Consider the following 19823-nt stretch of genomic DNA (forward strand, 5'->3'; position numbering starts at 1 on the left):
GGTTTTTTTGTTTTGTTTCGGGTTTTTGGGGTGGTTGGTTTTTTTCACTCTAGTTTCATATTTTAGTAAAGTGACTTAAATGAAGTTATTTTCACTTCTCCCTTTCACTGCTCACGGACTTGTCTTTTTCACTGTTTTTCTTGCTGGCTTTCCATTTTCTTTGTGTTATTCAGAAGCCAAATCAAATAGTTTCACTTTGGGGCAAAGGCATGAATCAAGATGGGAATTTTTTAACCAGAGATCGGAGAGGAAGACTAGGTTTGGCCAACAACTAAATCTATGTGTAGAATTGAACTAAAGATCAAATCAGGATGTGGTTTGAATCTCAGTGCTAGAGGGCAAGAATTCATTACTTCTTTGTCAGGATGAGAGAAAAATAAATCCTTTAGGACACAAACTATATCAGTGTCAAGCAAACTAAATCAAACCCAGCTGACCCACAACCCACCAAAATTCATCTGAAAAGGAGAGTTTCAGCCTCTCACTACTCAGTAGCTACTGAGTTATATCCAAATGGAAGTAACGGTGGGCCTGCCCATGTCTATCTATGTTGCTACACACAGTTAAGGGGACCCAACGCACAGATTTATGGAAAGGCTTAGTCTCTCCCCTAAAATCGCTGGAAATACTCCACTGGCTTAACAGAGCCAAGTTCAAGGCAATGGAGATGATGATATCCACACTTAAACCCAGTTTTCTTCTTTTTATGAATGTTTATACTAGAGAAGAAAGAGACAGCACTTCAGAGCACACTGGTCAAGGAAAGCTGTGCTTCGTAGAACATTCATGGATAATATAATCCTCACAGTGCTTTGCTTGTTTCTGTCAAAGAGGTAGAACTTCATCAGTGCTCCAGTACCTCAAGTTGGCCCTTGAATCCCATTAAGCACTCACCTTTTTATTAAAGAGAGGAGGTTTCCTGAAGAACCACCTGATCACACATAGAGGGAACAAGAGAAATAGTACAACATTGTTATAGCGACAAAAAACCCCTGAATGCAAAACCAAACTACATTGCATATTTCCAAGAATGTAGAAGCACTAAAAGTAAAAATGGAGCAACAATTCCTCTCTGTAACCTTTTTAGGTGTTGGCACCAAGAAGCAGAGCTATATCCAGGGACCTACTGCTTTCTTATCTTAGTTGCACACTTCAGCCTGTAGAAAATCAAATACTTTTAAGTGCAGGGTTATTTGGATCTGGCTTTAAACCCAGATCTGGCAGCTTCTTCCCATCTGTTGAACATAGTAGTCTCCTGTAAACCAGCCAACCTGACTTGTCAACAGTCAATCTATTTTAACTTTTCCTATAAATTGCAAAGGGAACTGTTCTCACCCTTCTGAGAGAGTAAGTGTCTCACAGTTATACCACATTGGGACTGATTCAGGTCCTAAACATAGGCACCAAGTGCCATTTTTGACATCCCAGAGTATCCAAGAGACCTGCAGCAGGGCTGGCAGATACATCACAAGATGCATGAGAGATTGTGCACTTCTGGAGAGGCAGCTGGAGGTGGGAAAGATACCATAAAGCATCTCAAAGAGCTGTAGACATCACTGTTTGGGCTCTCCCCGCAAGTGTCAGACTTTTTCTAAGTAGTATTAGGGCAGCTGCACTCCTCCCAAGAGGAGTTCAGTTTTAGCAATTCACCCAAAGGGTTGGATGAAAATCTTTCCTCCTTGAGTAAAGGAGCTGGCTAAACCTAAACATCTGTGAACATCTGTAATATTTCATGTATGTTTTGAATGAAAAAACCATTCCCATTTAGTAAAGCTTTAGTGCATTAAACTTATTAGAAGGTCTTTAAAAGGTATGCATATTCATCTCAACCATCTCCAGCACACAAATGAAGCTCCATCACCTGCAGTACAAGAGGGATAGAGAACAAGGAGCCAAAACAGACTTTATGCTTTGGTCAACATGAGACTAGGTCTGTGATTGCAGGAAGCTCACCTCATAGCAAGGTACAGAAACATAAACTTCAGAGAAGCAGATCCTACAGGTCGTACTTGCTCTTATTTTTCAGTATTTTCACTCTCTCCTCTTTTTTCATTCCTTCTCCTCTTTTATTATCCTCCTCCTATTCTCAGCTCAATGCTTCCCTGATCTCTCTCTTCTCTTTTCTGCATTGTGCTTCTGAAGCTTGCTTTGAGGAGTAAATCCTGCCCTCCCTGCAGCTCTTGAGGGGAAACTTGTGGACAGAACATCATTAAATCCCTGCTGGATTGGTATGGGGGAAGAGATCTGAGATATAAACCCCTAAGGTAGCAATAATACACTTTGCATTTTAATAGTGGTGCCTTTGTTATTATCACTCACAGTGATGCCAACCGCATATATCAAGGAATCCTTTATGTTTTAAATAATCCAGTTCTTCCAAGCTGAAAATGAATGTATCTATCCGCTGCTTCTCTCCTGGGGGTTGCTGATCCATTCAAAGATCCAGCCCTTCTATTGAGAAGCTCTTTTCAGCAGGGTAAGAGCCCCACAAAAACCTCAGAAACTATGGCTTGGAACATAACTACCAAAAGTTGGGTTTTTTTCTGTTTAATAGCCCTTCTTTCAGTTAGAGCTGAACACCCTCTGTTTAAGGCATTCTGTCACAAGGCTCCCTGGACTGTGGCTGTGGTTTCAGCATAAATAAGCTAGTGGGACCTCTAGAAATGAAAATGTATTTACAAAAAGCAATAAGCTCTTCTTGGGTATGTATTACCTCCACAAGCATAGGTAGTTATAAGCAGCTCAGTGGAAAGCATTAGCACAGTTACAAATCAAAACATCAAGAAAATGAAAGGGTATTTTAGAAAGGAGTTTTTATGGGTAAATTGAGTCTTCAAAGAAGCTTTTGTGATACAGGATGAAATCTGTGATGAAAACATTCGAGAGAGAAAAGGCGATGAAGCAGACCAGTTACCCTTGCACTGTTCAATGGCCTGGAATCTACTCCTGGATCTTTCCTGCCTCTCTTTCTCTGTTGCTCTCTAAATACTCTCAGACTGCTGAGGGGTTTTTTTTAGTTTTGGTTCAGAAATCAAGGTTGGGCTTGCTTCCAGTTGTGAAGGAAGGGTCCACCACCTCCAGAAGATAATGAGATTTTTTTAAAAAGGGAAGGCAGCAATCCTGTTAGCATGGAGGCTGGGGAAGCCTTTCTCCATGGTGGAGATGCATGTCCTGAGAAGAGCAGTGGGGGAATGTCCCTTTGTGCTGGGTCTGACACAGTCCTGGTGGTTTTGTAAGGAAGCTGGACAGGAACATTGTTCTTGGTGCCTGGCTTGGCTTGCCATCCCTGAGCTCTAGCTCTTGGCTGCATATCTCCCCCACCAGACCAGCATCCTTTCCTTGCACACATCTGGGGCTGTGAAGCATTATTTTCAGAGGAAGGTTTAGTTGTCCTGGGTGGGGTTAGGTCAGGCTGTTCAGCTGTTTGCTTTATTGACACTGAGGGTAGCTTTTTAAATCCTCTCATTCTGGGAAACTATTACACCAAATGAGGCAATAAAAGTGAACCTTTACACTGCAGTGTCAGTGTGATGATTTAGAGAAGATATCCTGAGATTCTTCTCTTACTGGTAATTTTTCCCTTTTTAAATTCACTTCTTAATTTTCTGCAGAGTCTTTTGCTGTGACACAGGCTCACCTCTTTTTATATCCTGCAGGTGTCTGTAGTGTAAGTGGAAAGGGGATATGTGGAGAGAAAAATGTATGATGAACACAGTGAGAGGTTATAAAAAAATCTACAAGGGAATTGGGAAAAGGAGGCACATTAAATACTACTCCCATTAATGTAAAAAGAGCAGAACAAGATAATTAGGGTATCAGGTACTGAGGCGAATTGGATATAAATGAGAAGAACCATTGGCCTAGTCATCCTTGACCATCTAGTTTGGCCCTTTTTAAAATTCTCTCTCACCAGAAAGCCCACCTGGAGGACTGCAATGATGGGAGCCACTAACTCTAATACCCTGCAACTTATAGGCAAGAAAGTCAGTAGCACCTGACTGATGGCACCAAAGATGTTGTAGAACACTTTCACAGCAGACTCCAAGCCTCAGGAGCACCATGTGTGCCACAGGAAGGAGCAAGGCATCTGAGAGGCATTGGCAGTGTCAGTGGTGCCAGAATGCAATTTTTAAGGTGAAAATGCCCACCTGAGCCTGGAAGTGATCCCTGCATCAAGATACCTGTCTCTGCAACCTCTTCTGCCTGGTAAGATCACAGAATCACAGAGTTTTCAAGGTTGAAAGCAACTTCTGGAGATCATCTGGTCCAACCCCCTGCCAAGGCAGGGTCACCTCAAGCAGGTGACACAGGAACACATCCAGGTGGGTTTGGAATGTCTCCGGAAAGGGAGACTCCACACCCTCCCTGGGCCGCTGTTCAGTGCTCTGCCACCCTCACTGTAAAGAAGTTCCTCCTCATCTTGAGGTGAAACTTCTTGAATTTTATCTTAAAGCCGTTGCTCCTCATCCTGTTGCTGAGCACCACCAAAAGACTCCAGCACTGTCCTCTTGGCTCCTGCCTTAGAGATATTTATATGTATCTGTTTGTTGGAGGTGGAGGGCTGGGGCAGATCCTTTCTGATCCAAATTTTTTCAGGAAATTCCAACCATTTAATAAGTTTCTAAGTAGTTCTAGAGACAGCAGGGCTTCTCATTTGTAGCCAGCATGAATCATCTGCTGGAAAGGAAGAACATCCCATATAGCCAAATTATCTATCTGAGGAAAATAAATTTTCCCAAGCTTCTGCAGCCAGTTTTCTGAAGCATGAAAATTAATTAAATACAATAGAAACAAAAAGGCATAATCACAGCATAATCAAGTGTCTTTTAAGCCTACTGTTAGGGACATCAGCTAATCCAAGACACAAAAGCTAACATCATAAAACTCAATTTATAAGACTACTGTCACTCCTTCATACAACCTCTCTGACAACTCAGGATTTCTTGTTCGCCTTCATTCCTCTGGTTTAAGATTTTCACTCCTGATAGCTTTTTTTGAAGAAAAAAAAAAGCCCCCCAAACAGAGGTAAGTTTAATGAAAACCCATGTTCTTGTACCAGAACTATCCTTCAGTTTAAACTATTCTTCCATCTCTGTGGCGTTTATGCCTCAAAGGAAATCAAAATGGAAATACCTTTTAATTAATGCTTTGATCAAATGTCAGTGTGTTGTATCATTGCTTCAGAAGTCTCCATTGCCCTAATCCTCCCCAAAACCTTTCCCTGTGTCTCCATCAACATCAGTCCTCCTTAGATAAGCAGGACCAAAATCTAAGTTCTTATCAGGACTTGTGTGAGAAAGGGCTGTCTCCCTGTCTCTAAACAAAATGTCATGCCTGATGCATCTTGCAGCCTTACTCTCTTTCCTCTTCTACCCTGCAGTCTTGACGGTTTCTTGGAATTTCTCTTTGCACCCCAGTGGCCCTGCCCCTCCACCACCTCTCTCTGATGGGGCCACTAGTTTACAGAGAAGTCTCATCATTACTTCTGTCATCCATGTTTTGTACAATTTTGCAGCATGAATTTGCTGCAATTCCTGCCCCTGCTGTTCCCAAGCTCATCTAAATTATTCCTGTGTAAGGGTGTGCCCCACTCCAGGATGGTTAATTTAGCATCATTCACAGAAGGCATCAAGCATGGGCCTTGGTCTTTGCTCTAAGGTCACTACTCCAAATGTTAAGCAGCGTTAGCCTCAGGAGAGATGCAGGAGGGACACGGCTTCACTCTCAAACCCGCTGCTCTTCCCTGCTTAGCTGCTTCTCTACCCACTTCTTATTTCTTGTATTAATCTTCCTTTCTTCGCTGCACACTGGGGTACCATGCAAGACACTTTCCTTAATTCTAGGTAGATCAGGTCTGCTGCATATTTATATGCCTATTATATACATAGGTAATGTGCATATAAATGTAATATATTAAATGTGTATATATATATATATATATATATATACACATTTATATAATATAAATATATTTATGTAAATAAATTAATCAAAACCCAACAGTGTTAAGTTTTGTTTACGTCTTTGATTACTTATTAAAAATCTGTTCTGAGAGCACATTAGGATGCCAGCCCCACTGGGTTAAGTAAGTGCTGAGTTAAGTACGTTCTGTTTTTTATTTTTCCAAAAGAAATGTAAGCAACTAAGAAGGGGCTTCTCTTGTTCCTGACAGACGTTCATTAATGCAGCATCAATTATCAGCACTAGTAATGTCAAAAATAATAATAATAATAAAAGAAGTTTAAAGAAGTTAACATACCATTTTGGGAAATGTTCTGCAAGTCTCTGTGATTACAGCGATTTCTCTTGCGTAAACGTAGATACAGAGAGTCTGTCCACCCTCTGAAATAAATTGAGAAAATGCAAACTGCTAAAGTCATATGATAATGATGAAAACACAGCTGATACCAAAATTAAGTATGTTCTTGTCTTTGAAAAACTCAGTACCCCAGTTATGTATATGCATCTATTTCACCATCTCTCTTTTTGTGGCCATAAATCTTTTGAATCTTGAACAGGGTGGCTTAAATAAAACAAAGATACCTGCTCAGAAACTATAAACCGATGAAGAGTTTCTCTGACATTGTTCCATCCAGGAACAATGCTTTTATCCTGGTCTTTCAGATAAGGCATTTAAAAACCTTTTTGTTATACATCATTTATCAAAACAATTCTGTTGGTTGTTCACAAATTGACTTTTCAATTGCTTGTTATGGAACAGTAAGTAAAAGAGAAGAAATATTGGCAGGGCAATCATTTCCCAACATCATAAATCTTGGACAGATTAATCTGAAAACAAGTTACACTTGGCTGTTATAAGTTCTCTCCTTTATTTTGCACTGTTGAGAAAAATGAAAAAAAAAACCAAAAAACAGAACAAAACAAAAACCAAACAAATGAAAAGGATAACAGCCCAGAGGGTGATGAAAAGATCAAGCTCCCAGCCATGAGTACACAGTCATTTCTATCTGGGCTGCAGCTGTTTGTTTATTTGTTGGGTTTTTTTTATCTTTCAGGAGTGGAAGAGATTCAAAACTGAACACTGGACCAAGGCTATCACTGACAACTTCAGGGGCAGTTCTAAGCTCTGATCACTTGTGAGCTTCAGATTATTTGGAGCCCAGACAAGTAATGTGTACTGAGAGACTGGGCGTTGTAACAGATTTTTAACCATCAGTTTTGCCATGGCTCTGATAGAGAAGGCTGCACAGACCATTCCTGTTGGCTTGTCAAGTAGTAAACTGCCTTAAAGCAGATACTGTGTGAGTGTAGCTGAGGCTGAGAGCCTGGATTTTGCACAGGGAGAAAAAAGGAAACAAAAAGTGCAAGTATATGGTGCAACAGATATTTTTCCGGGACAAAAAATTGTTATTCCACCAGCTTTTAAATTCTGCTGGTAGAAAGCCTCTTCAGGCTTCACCCATGCTTGGTTTGGCATTCAGCTGTATTCCTGACTTATCCTAGACATAAAAAAAAAAAAATCTGAAACTTAGGTCACACCAGGCACTGGTCAAATGATTGTATCCTACAGCTCTTGCAGGATTCAAAGGCCTTTTAATGCTGGCCAGAGAGATGATTAATAAAAAGTTTGGTTGTTTTTTTTTTTTTTTTTTTTAATTTCACAGTTACAACTGCAGGCATTTCAAGGGGTTTTGTGTTTTGGACTTTATTTTCCTTCCCTTCTGGCAGAGAATTTATTTTTTTCCATCTATGCCCACAACCTTCCCCATCCACATGAGCCAAACTAACACAGCAAATTAGGTCACAGACTCTTTCAAATTCTCCTTTTGCTATTTCCCTCTAAATGTGTTAAAAAAAAAAAAAACAAAAAACATGTGGGAAGAGGAGAAGAAAGATTTCCTCCCAGTAGGGAACACTATGAAATAACCATGGGGATACCCTTTATTCCACTGTTTTCATCAGCAAAAAGGAAACATGAGGAAGAGAGGAAGGTTAAAAAAAAAAAAAAACATAAGAAAAGAGAAAGGCTGATTTTTGTTACTTTCAGCAATGCTTTCCTTCCCCTGAATTTTGTAAAATAAATAGTTTATCTTTTATTTCTTTGGGGTTTTTCTCCTTCTAAATTACAGATTGACCAATTCTAAAACCTAGAAGACTTGCTTATATGTTTAAAATATCTTTTAAAACCCAAGATCCAGGGTTCATCTTGGTTTTAGAAAGAGCAGATGCAGAGCTGAATAGTATTTTTCTCTTTCATTTCAAGGACTGCTTTGGTTTTTTATCTCACTGTGCTCTGAGAGACCTAGAGACTTGCTACAGCTTGGCCACCCTGTCTGTTGGCTTACCCGATGGTGGAATTGAGAAATCCAGTGATCTCTGAGAACTGGGGCCAGTCAAACTCATCACTGAAAGCCATGGGGAGATTAGCAAATGATTTCTGAAAGAGAAATTTTAAAATCAGCCTGGCTTCACCCTCACAGACATAAAATCCTCTTAGCAAATTTGAACAGTTCTTAGCCAGAGCATTAGCCAGACAATAGCAATTGTTACTACCACTACTAGTAGTAACTATGCATGCATACACTTAAAACGTTGGCTTTTGTAAGACAGGCATATGAAGAGATGGAGGAAGGAAAAACAGGGAAGATATCTAAATTGCAGCTCTTGGCACCCTTTTTTCCTGGAAGAGTCCAAAACTCCTCCTTATGTGAGCAGGTACTGCTGGTGCAGATCCCCAGGGCAGCAGCTAATAGCTCCAGCATCTGTCCTGCCCAAAGGTGTGGCAGCCTTGGGCACAGTAAGAGATCTCAGCGTGATGTCCCCAGAGAATATGGCAAAGGCATAACGTCAAATTCTCTCAAAGCTCCCCTGCCCTCTACAGCAGGATGAGCTGAGAACAACCAATCCCCTGAAAACCTCTGCCTGGTCCTCACTAAATTTTGGGGATGGCACTAAAGCATCAGGGTCAGAAGGGCCCCTGAGCATGGCAGGGACAAGGGAGAAAAACACATCACGGCATAACCTTCCTGTGCAAATACATGCATCCTTTACCCTTCTCTGTTTTGCTGATATTGGTCCCTAATGCTTTTTTACAGTGACTGCCCCTGTGAAAGCCTCTCCACAGATGCAAGCCATGCTGCAAATTCAAAACACAGCGCCCTGTTCTTTCCCACTTTGTTTTCTGAAAGTCCCAAAAATCATGAAAGGTTAGGAAAATAACCTTGATAAATTGTGCCACCTCAGAAGGACAGAACATGGAGTAAATTTCCAGCTTCTCCTAGTCTGGGGTACGCTTGCAAAGACAAATGTATAAATCCAGTGTGCTCATAAAGAGGAAAACTGCTGATGAAAAAGGTAATAACCAAAAGAAGGTCAAAACATAAAATCAGAGAACCTACAGGCTGGTTTAATCCATATAATTTATTAGCTTCATTTTCTCTTCAAGCAATTGTGGGGTTTCCTTAAGACCTCACTGCTATAAACAACAAGCAGGTGGGTAATTCTTTATCCAGGAGGATCACAGTAACTGAAGGGCTAGAAAACAGCTAAATCTTGTGCTCCCCACCAAGTTCTAATTCCAAGAAAATTACTGTTTAGGTGAATGGGAGCTATACTTGAGGCTATGGTTTGAGTATACATCTAACGGTTTTGACTGTAAGAGGATGGAGGGAGATGCAGGAAAAAGGGAGGAAAGGAAGTAAAGGAGGGGTTGTGGGGGACAGGAAATCCTGAAGCCATGCTCTGAGCAGTCTAATGCACAGCAGATGCCAGTTTAAAGCATGTAACAGCACATTTGACCCATTTACAGTACCTCTGCATTAGCTACCAAGGTGAAAAGGGGCCTGTCTTAATTATCTTTCAGTTTGTTCTCTCTTTCTCACACGTGTCCTTGTGTTTATGTGTACATACATATATAAATAAAAAACATTCATTTTTTAGGGCTGCAGGGGAACTTCAAATTTGCCTTCTTCAAATCTGTTAGTTTTGTGTGCAAACAAGCACTTAATCCAAGGGCACAGCTATGAGCTGAAGTGGAGGGATACAGCATAACTTGGCCTTTTGCAATATTTTCCTCCTCACAGGTTTGCATTAGAGGTGAGAGAAACAGTCACTTAGGACAGAAGAAAACCCTACAGATATGATCTCTTATAAGTGACACATATATTAGAGCATAAAAGAGACAAGAATTATTTAATATTTTTTTAACAAATCATTTTGTGAACAATTCTCTCATTATTTACCATTGGCATATTGTTACCAAAACAATATATTCATTGGACAAGTCCCAGTAATTTTTAACTGTTTTGTTTTTTTTCCTTGCAAACTTGGTTTAAATATGAATTTGCCAAACCTAATTGAGTTGCAAATTGATTTGAAGAGGAACGTTTGAGCCCCAAATTACAGTTGCATTTGAAAACTGGATAAGCATTTAGCACTGACACTGTTCCAACAAAGCACTTAAGGGCCAGACTTTTGAAGATATTTCAGGTCCAAAGGGTGAAGATGAGTAGTTAATGGAAAATTCAGAAGAATGCTGAACCTTAAACTCTGCATTGATGTAGTTTGGAAAGTACAGCCTAACAGACTGTGCTGCTTAGTCTCAGATGCAAATGTGTCCCACTCTAGAGGTGCAACTGTGTTGACTTTTAGCATAAAACTCTCTTGAGCACAGCCTTGTTTAAATACCATTCTCTAGACTATTCTGGCTGAGAAACCTACTTCAGCCCACGTGCCAGATTTTAGCAGAGAATCAGTAGAAAATTATTCCAGCCTAGCTTCAAATGCCATATTTTACCATCAAATGCTTTAGATAGGTTTCCTTCCAGTGAACATCCTCCTCTCCCAGATGTGTCCTGCCTCGGAGCATGGGAGAGGCAAAGCAATGGCTGATGCTAAATGCACACATGCTAAGCTGTGCTTAAATGGAAGAAGGTTCAGGGTTGCTGTGGTAAGAGATTTTCAGAATCAGAATACAAAAGGGCACTGGAAACTTCACACTCATACAAGCCTTTCCATCCTGAAAATCTTAAAATCATTGAGGTATACCTTAATTTGAAGGAAAATTGGGTGTTTCTTTTTATAATTATTTTAATGCTGTTCAACTACTGGTGAGAGTATTAAGTATCACAGACAACTTTATTATTCTAAGAATACAAATAAGAAAACCTTAAGCTCTTGAGAAAAGCACAGCCTATCTTTTTAAAAAGCAAAAATTGCATTTCTGCTCTGTAAAGCTGCAAGGGAAAGAGGTTTGAAATTAATAAAACTATTACCTTATTTCCCACAAAATGAAATGTCTTAGTCATGACAATACAAGCTTGGAGAAACCTGTCTGCATTTCACTGGATCTAGAGGAATGCTAGATAATGTTTTTAAAAAGAATTGCACACATCAAAGTCCTGTTTTTTTTGTAGTGGTATGAAAAAAAGAAGTCAGTGGGATAAGTGTTCAGGACATCCTGAATCCACATTTAAAGAAATGATGAATTCTGCTAATAGGAAATAAATAATATGAAACAATTACCTTAATGATATCTGAGAACCCCTTGAGTTTGTGGGCAACTAGGTATCTACTGGACTATGGATAAATGTAGGATTTATTTTTCTCTTTATTCAGCAACAAAATAGAGATCCAACAGTTTTAAATTGCATCTTTCCAGAAAGGATGTTATTTCCATCACATTTAGAGTGTTTTTACCTCAAAATAAAAATCTCTCTAAAATGAGATATGAAAGTTGCTTCTATTCCAGACATACAACAGAAAAATGCTGTAATTAGTAGCTATTTGGAAGTCAATAGTAAGCAGATGGACAGAGCAGCAGGAGCACAATATCCATCACTAGACATACTAGTGTTTTCAACATTAACTTTCTGCAAAAAACATCTACCTCAAAAAACCCCTTGGTACTTCTTCTGCTTTGCTAAACCTTATAAAGTGCATGCCTACTGCATTACGCTTCACTTTTAGCATCCAGATGTTCACGTTAAAGGGTTGAACATTCAGCTCAATTCTTGCTGAAACTCTTAAGAGAAAAATCAGGCAAAGCCAAGAGCTGTTGATAACCAGAAAGCCAAAATAAAGTTGACTTGACCCCTTCTTAGAGATGTATCAGTCTCTTTGTGTAAGGCACCAGTGACTTCCCCTATATAGGAAAGAGTGGTGGATTTTTAGTTGTTTTGTTTGCTTGATTGTTTGTTTCAGCTGGAGAAATAGCGTGTCCAAGCTGCAGTTTTCAAAGATGTTTCCACCTCATAATAGGTGTTTCCCACCCCGAGTAATGCCTCCATGTGCTCTTTCTGGGAAGGACGTACTCTGAGAGGGATGCTAACTGTGTATGTGACTGGCTCCTAGGTGAAGCTTTGGAAATAGCACTGGAAAGCAAGAGTGCCCTCTCTGATATCTAGCATGCCAGAGGACTTGATATGGAAAAAGTGAATGATGCAACTTGATGCATCCCATACAACATGAGACATGTAACAGCAGCATGTCCCCCTGCACAACCCCAGGTTACACTGGGGGTTATGACCCTTACAGGGCAAAGCTAAGAGGGCAGTCAGCTCCTAAGTGGACCAGGAAATCCAAAATCCAATGTATAGCATCTTCCCAGCAATGCTCTTCAAGTCAATGGCATGGACATACGAATTCCAAAGCTGTTCAGCTTTGGAATTGTCACCCCTGTGCTGAATATCCAGCTACCTAGACAACATCCTGAGTGAATTTCTCATTCACATTCTCTTTCTTTCTGTACTCATCATAGCCTCTCCTTTGCAAGGTAGACTATGTGCAGCAAAATCAGGGAAAACAACCATTCTGCAGAGTGTCTTAATGAAATACTTGGCATCTCTCCTAAAAATTATTTCCTCACCTAATTAGCTTTAAAACTGGAATTAACAGCTGCCACTGATGTGGTGCTGATTAGCAGATGGGCCCACAGCATTGTTACCAAGTGTAAATTTTACTTTACACCCGTAGATGTAAACACTTGTAAATGTAAACACATAAAAGGATAAATATAAATAAGAAATACGTGAAATATAGAAAGCATATAAAATGAATATGTAAAAATATGGAAAAATATTAAAGTAATAAAATAATATATAGAATAAATCTAAATTAACAGGCACAAAACTTTTTTCTGTACCCATGATAAAAAAATCTGCACAGGGCAGAGGCAAAGAAGTGCTATTTGAAATTCCATGTAGAGGTTTGTGGTTTTATTGAAATGAAAATTAAAGCTTTGAATGTACCCTAGTATTGACTGTGGATAAAACCATTTGACAAACTAATATTTTTATGTGTCTTATCAAAGAAATTTTGGCAGAATCAAAGCCAAGTGTCTTGAGTTAGACAGCACAAAGGAACAGAAGGTACACAAAGATGATGCCTTTTCGTCTCTTGTCCAAGGCCTAACTTCAAATTCTTGCTGTGGTCCCAGATTAAAGATGTTTCCTGTAAGATTAGGACATAGACTCTCTGCACTCTCTCTGGTCACAAAACCATCTCTGCATGTGCTTCAAAATTCTCCTTGAGGGAAGCCTTGCACTGAAAAATCATTGAAGCCAGTTAATTTGTTAAGTAAGCTTAGAGATGAAGAATATTTTCTAGTGGCTTTCAACACAACACAAGAGACAGCAATATTGCACCTTCACAACCCCAAGGCACTTAAATTTCTCTGTGGACATCCTCCACAGAGAAAGCAAGACACAAAGGACAAGGAAAAGGAAGAGGCAGTGATAAAGTCTGAATTAGTTCAGAAATGGTATTGCTAATGCTTTTGTGCTCAGGTGACAGCTTTTGCACTCATGGTGAGCTCCAAATTAAATAACCTTTTACTTTTGCTAGAGTTTAATCACAGATAATAGTTTTTATACAACTGAGATCTCTGTATGTATGCATTAATATTTAACCGATGTATTTTTGCCAGGTTGGTAGGAAAGCTTGAAAATAGTCCTAGAAAAAAAACATGTTGTTTCCTATCCCAAACCTCACATATATTTTTTGGGCCTTACACAGAGTGCACCAATTCCCTCCCCAGGCAAGCTGCTCTGCACTTCTCAGACAGTAACAAAGAGCCTCCAAAACTTACTTTTGTAATCTGTACTCCAAGGCACCCTTGAAACTTGTGCCTTGGCATGCTATTAGCAGACCTTGACCCATCCAGCTGGTGGATCAAGCAAGCTTCAAGCAAGAGAAATTCTTTCTAAATCTTCATTACAATGATAATAAAATGCTGATATAGTCTAAAACTGGTCTTGCTTACATGGCTTTACTACCAGCCTTACTGTCAGAATCATCTTTGCCATCAATATTATGATCATCTTTATTAGATGAGATAATCTCAATTATCATTAGTGGTAATTTATTATGTTCCTCATCAGCTCTGTCATCAGTGTCATTCGTCTAATTGTTGTTCACAAGCATTTAACAAAGAAAAACAACGGCTAATCTGCAACATTTAAATCAGCTCTGGGAGCAAAAGTGGAAAAAACCCATGAAACTCTCAGACCTCCCACAGCACAGCAACTACTAACAGTCTGGGAAAATTGTTCTCCAGGAAATGTCTGTAACCTTATTCTACAGACACCAGTGGATGTGTAGAAGGTTTTCATCAGGAAGGGTGGGCATGATGATCTATCTGCTAAACCCTGTGCAACAGACTCTTGTGCAGAGAAGGACAAGGTACAGTCCCCCCCGGCTAGAGACTGATGGGATAGGAAACAACAGTGAAGGTTGGGAACATACCTGAGCATTTATCTCCACCCCATAATTGCAGTTTGCTGGAATGATCTTTTCCTCTCAATTATTTCATTACATGCCAGTGAACTGCAACAGGCTCAGTATAGTTCACAGTCAGGTGCATTTTGTTGTTTTTTGAAAATAGGAAATGCTGGGATAACCACCCAAGGATAGACATCAGTGTGACAGTGATATTTTATGGTCACAGGAACTCTTCCCTTAAGGATAAATCTATTATAAATACTTGGGTGACCCTCAAACACCTGCGAATGCATTTGTTCAACAACGCTCAAAACCAGAACACTGGAGTTATGAGACCTATTTCACATATGCCACAGGATGAGGGAAAACAATCCAGGGCATGTCATTTCAAAGCCAGATTCCTAAAGCAGAAATTCCCTGGCTGTCAGCAGGGTCACTTCTGCAAACACCCTCACAGCAAGGAGCCATCCCAAGCAGGCTGCTAATGGCAGGCCTGATCCCACAGACAGCACGGGTCTCCTTGAGCTGCAGGCACGTGCATGGAAAGCCAGATGTCCTGGTTTGTGTCTCTGGCACAGCACAGGGACACTGCAGCCAAACTCTTCCCTGACCCAATTGCACAGATGCCGGAGGAGCGGCAGTAGCACAGGGCTGTGCTTTTATATCTTCACAGGAGCAGATGCCAGAGGGGACTGATACACGTGAGACCATAACTACAAATTCCAGTGCAGTGAAGCATTTTGCACTTGTTTCCCCTTGGCAACCTGCAGCACAGCAGAGAGAGCAAATGGCAATCAGTGGTTTTGGCAAGCTGAACGTGATTCCTCACCGCTGACATCTGTGTGACGGTCATCCACTCGGGAGGGATGTGGAAGTGAGCGCCGGCCGAGTCCCCCAGGAGCACGACCCCTCTGGAGTCTGCACCTGATGGATGCATTTTGTTAGTCACATGGGCAGAAAGAACAAGCTGAAACCCAGCTTGGAGAGTGCTTAAAGAGGAACAGCAGTAGCAGCTGATGGAGTCACAGCGTGACTGACAGCACCACCCTTCACGTGGCTTAAATGTTCAGACACTGCAATAGGATTTTCACTCCATCTGCAGCAGAAACCATCTAAGAGGCATTTGCCAACAACCCTAGACAAACAACTGGGGACTGGGCATGAAAAACAGGGGGAGGTCTTGCTAATCAGAAAAGAATCCTGGCTGTATTCAAATTGTGTATTATTTCAGCAGAGGTTCTGCTGTGCAGACAGTGTTTATTTTTGCTATCCATAGATTATGCATTAAAAAGTACTTAAACATTTAGGGAAATCGGATTACTCAGAAAATTGCTCAAAGCTCCTTATAACAGAACTGGGTGGCGGATGTGCTACTCATATGAGTGTTTCTGCTAGAACAATCTGTCTGGTTTATAATTAATGTCACTTAACATTTGTAGATTAGCCTTTCATCTAAAAATGTTGAGGAGTCTTGCCAGGCAATGGTTCATCCCCAGGATACTGATTTTAGTGTGAGGTGAGGTGAGTGGCAACTGCAGTCACTGCTGGTTTGTGAGGCTTTTATTTGTGCAGTGTGGGCACACGAACACCCACACACATCATGGGAGATCAGCTGATGCCATCACTTCACCCCTTTAAGGCCTTATCTAGAAAAAAATGTATGTATTTATGGCAAGAGGTAAAACTGGACAAATGCAAATGTTAAGCTGCTTCCCTAAATCTCAAAGCCATTACTCTGGGTTAGTCTTTAGGCATCAGAGAAGATGCAGAGCTGACATCTCAGTTTGCTGCTGTCCCCATTCTATGTATTCAATTTCATTAGTGAGCTGACTTTTAAGGGGAAATTACCAGCAGCCTGTGTTTTACAAGTTTCATCTTTATCCATCCTCAAGACTAAAAAAACTCAATAATTTTGCTTTTCTCATGATGTTATAAACCCTATTGTCTTTCCCTAGCCTTGTGAATGTGCAGATATTGAAATATTTATAAAATTCATACATAAGACACATGGTTTATTGTATTGACTCTAATGATTTACCTTTGCAGAACTTCTCCTCATAGGGAATTCCATCTTTTGGATCCACACCCTGTTGGAGAAGAGAAAGGGTAAATAACAGCACCTATCTAATACCTGAAGAATGTCAGTGCAAAACAGGGGCTGAGAATTTAGTTATTCTTGAATGTTTGCCTGCAGGAGGCACTGCATCATAATAATGACACAGTGACATTATTTTAATAAGTATTTGTACATTTTAATTAATCATATAAGCTATAATTTAAATAATCATAAGCATCAATAAACAAACTTAATATCAGCTAATAAAACCAGAAAAAATAAAAAAGGAGCACTTCTAAACTAAATCAAAGACTAAAGAGGACAAAAGAGAAGCAGTAATCAGGAAGGTGAAACTTCATTTACTTACCCATATGCCATTGCAGTTAGAGTCACTTTTTGCATCCCAATTATCAGGACTAAAACAGAGATAAAAAGAGGATAAAGAAATGTCACAAAAAAAGAATCAGGAAATCAGATCCCCAGTGCCATTTTTTCACCAAAATTAAAAAGGAATTAGAAATTCCTTTCTGCATGGAAGGGTGGGGTTTTTTCCCCTTTGCATCTTGGAGAGGCAATTTTTCCTAGCAAAATGCAAACACAAAATGCAATATTAATTTAAAGTTAATACTGGAAGTTGCTAAATGAAACTTATCCTTTTAGTAAGTGTCATGGTCTCCCTCTCCACCTCCAATCTGTCTGAGCAATTTTAGCTGCAATAGGCTTCAGAGAAAGGAAAAAAATATGTGCACCACCCTTGCAAATGAGTCCCATCCCTGGTCTTGATCATCCCCTCTTGTCTCCCTCACAGTGAGGTCAAGCAACAAGCAGTGATGTGCTGTCTAAGAGTATGGTCACACCAAAATCTGGAGCCCATTCTTCTCGAAGCCACAGCTAATGAGAAGCCTTTAAGATAATTAAAATCTTTACCGCCTGCCAGGGTACACGGTTGTGTTTTTGTCGTTGCAGTCTCTGCCTCGCCAGTGATAGCCCCTCAGCGTCTAAAGGCCAGGAGAAACACACAGATAGGATAGTCATTATTACTTTTGCACTTTTAATTTAAAATATCTAAAATGAGAATCTAACTCAAGGTGTAGGAATAAAACCCAGTAAACAGGTTGTATTCCAGAGTCCCTTTGCTAAGCTTTAATAAGTGACACCTAGCATGCTTTGGTGCAGAAATAAGACAAGTTGGCAATTTATTTTTTGTTTAATATGACTTTACTTCACCTCTTATTAATTCAGTAAACAACCACTCAGCAGCAGAGCAATTTGCTTCTGCAGGGAGCACAGCTTTATGTGTGCATTTCCCCAGGTGGCACACATGAATGATTGCTTTTTCATCCAGGAAAAAACTCAACATTTTATGACAAAAAACCTTTCATTCATTTTATTCCTATTCCTATTTTCACATGAATAGATAAGGCTTTGCAGAAAGTAGGAGGAATCCCAGAGACATCCTCATTATCAAGGGATTACTGTACCAAAGGAAAAGCTTTGCTTACTGGGAAGGTGCTAAATTTATCTCCATCAAAATCTTCAAAAGGCAGTTTATTTCTTAGAACACTGTAAAAAACAAAAACAACCCCCATAAGTGTTAACATATGGAAGGGAATCTATTAAGAAAGTAAAAAACACAGTGAAGTGTACAGAACAGATAATAACTGGCATGATATTCACTGCTCTATATTCAGTTGCGCCTCTGTGCTTGTACTTCAGCAAAGTGATCCTGCCCAAAAGAGCAAATCCTATATTTCAATATCCACTGACGGAGCTCTAGAGGAGATGCTGATGGACTCCTGTATGGCTTCAATGTCGAACCTGCAGTCTCTAAAACAAACTAGGACAACAAATCTGTAGTAAAATTTAGGGGGTTAGTTGGTTGGTTTTGTTTTGTTAAAGTAAAAACCCAAAAGTGGTGAGGGAGAGAGAGTGCACGAGGGAGAGATCAGAAAATCTGAGCTCAATAAATGCAATCCAACATATGATACAAAATTTCATTCCCTTCGACTGTCTGAACTCACAGGGCTCAAACTCAGCTTATGTATCCTGACTAACACTTCAAAAGACACTTGCAAGATTTTTCATGTCAATCAACCCATTCCAAATAAACTCCTGATATTTGCAGTTTCAGTTAAATGAGCAGAAATAGGTGAGCAAGTTATTCTTGGCAGTTGAATCAGTCAAATATACAGCTGATAATCCTGATTTATTCTTAGACCTGCCTGAGTATTCCACCAAGTCATTGGAGTACATCGACAAATATGCTTTATGAGCAATTGCCCAGCTCATGTCCCTGGCCTTTCTTAGAAACTGTCAGCACTGTCATGAGTTGTTTTTCCTGGATGCCATCCACCTGACTTTCTTAAACACCTTGGGATTGTTCTATGCTTCACAACTGACATTAAATTTGGGTTCCTCACAGAGTCATGCAGGTGCTGGTGGCCTTCCTGCATTGAGCCGTGGGCACCACAACTGGGTGAACAAATTAAGTGAAGAAGTTTCTTGGGCTCAGAAAATCTCAGGAGAAAGGTGCCTTCCTCTTGGAGATGTCACATCTGTGAGAGTGTCACATATTTGAGCTCTGGGACGTGCTAAAATTGAGCAAATGGTTTAAGCACTAAAACAACCACAAGGATCCCTGTGAAGAATATTACTTACCTGAACTCTGTGCAGGCTCCTTCTGTACTACCTAGACAGTGGTTTTATAAAGGAAACCAACACAAGTAAATATGGGAAGCTTTGTTAGCTAAGGATGACTTTTGAAAGAAGCAAATTTACCATGTTCTGTTTCTGATTAAGGACTGAAAATGTATACATACAATTTAATCTTCTCGCAGAGGTTAGCCAGAAGAGGAAATGCACATACACTTGAGAACCCCATGAAGCTTTTCTGGAGAGGAAGAAAAATAAAAGTAGATGGATGCATTAGTTCACAGAGGTGATGTAGCATGGGATATTCAGTGTCAGTAAATCACAGAGCTAAACCATGTATTTTCTGCCTAGAAACATCCAAAAACTCCAGTGATGCCAATAAGGATGCTACATGCCAGAGGATTTAGATTTGACACAGCAGTCAAGGATTAAGGCT

General features: G+C 40.0%; 1 protein-coding gene across 1 annotated transcript in view; it reads right to left on the reverse strand.

Moving 5' to 3' along the window:
- AOAH (acyloxyacyl hydrolase) overlaps positions 1 to 19823 on the reverse strand; it is a 72891-nt gene that overhangs the window by 20607 nt on the left and 32461 nt on the right. The window contains exons 7-15 of the mRNA XM_030971447.1: positions 19555 to 19625; positions 18238 to 18298; positions 17663 to 17733; positions 17103 to 17151; positions 16718 to 16766; positions 15509 to 15603; positions 8307 to 8398; positions 6260 to 6342; positions 895 to 931 (exon numbers count right to left, since the gene is read on the reverse strand). Of these exons, the coding sequence (XP_030827307.1) occupies positions 895 to 931; positions 6260 to 6342; positions 8307 to 8398; positions 15509 to 15603; positions 16718 to 16766; positions 17103 to 17151; positions 17663 to 17733; positions 18238 to 18298; positions 19555 to 19625 (608 nt within the window). The remainder of the gene's footprint in view (positions 1 to 894; positions 932 to 6259; positions 6343 to 8306; positions 8399 to 15508; positions 15604 to 16717; positions 16767 to 17102; positions 17152 to 17662; positions 17734 to 18237; positions 18299 to 19554; positions 19626 to 19823) is intronic.

Source organism: Camarhynchus parvulus, chromosome 2 (assembly GCF_901933205.1).
Source record: "Camarhynchus parvulus chromosome 2, STF_HiC, whole genome shotgun sequence".
In the NCBI taxonomy this organism is placed as follows: Eukaryota; Metazoa; Chordata; class Aves; order Passeriformes; family Thraupidae; genus Camarhynchus; species Camarhynchus parvulus.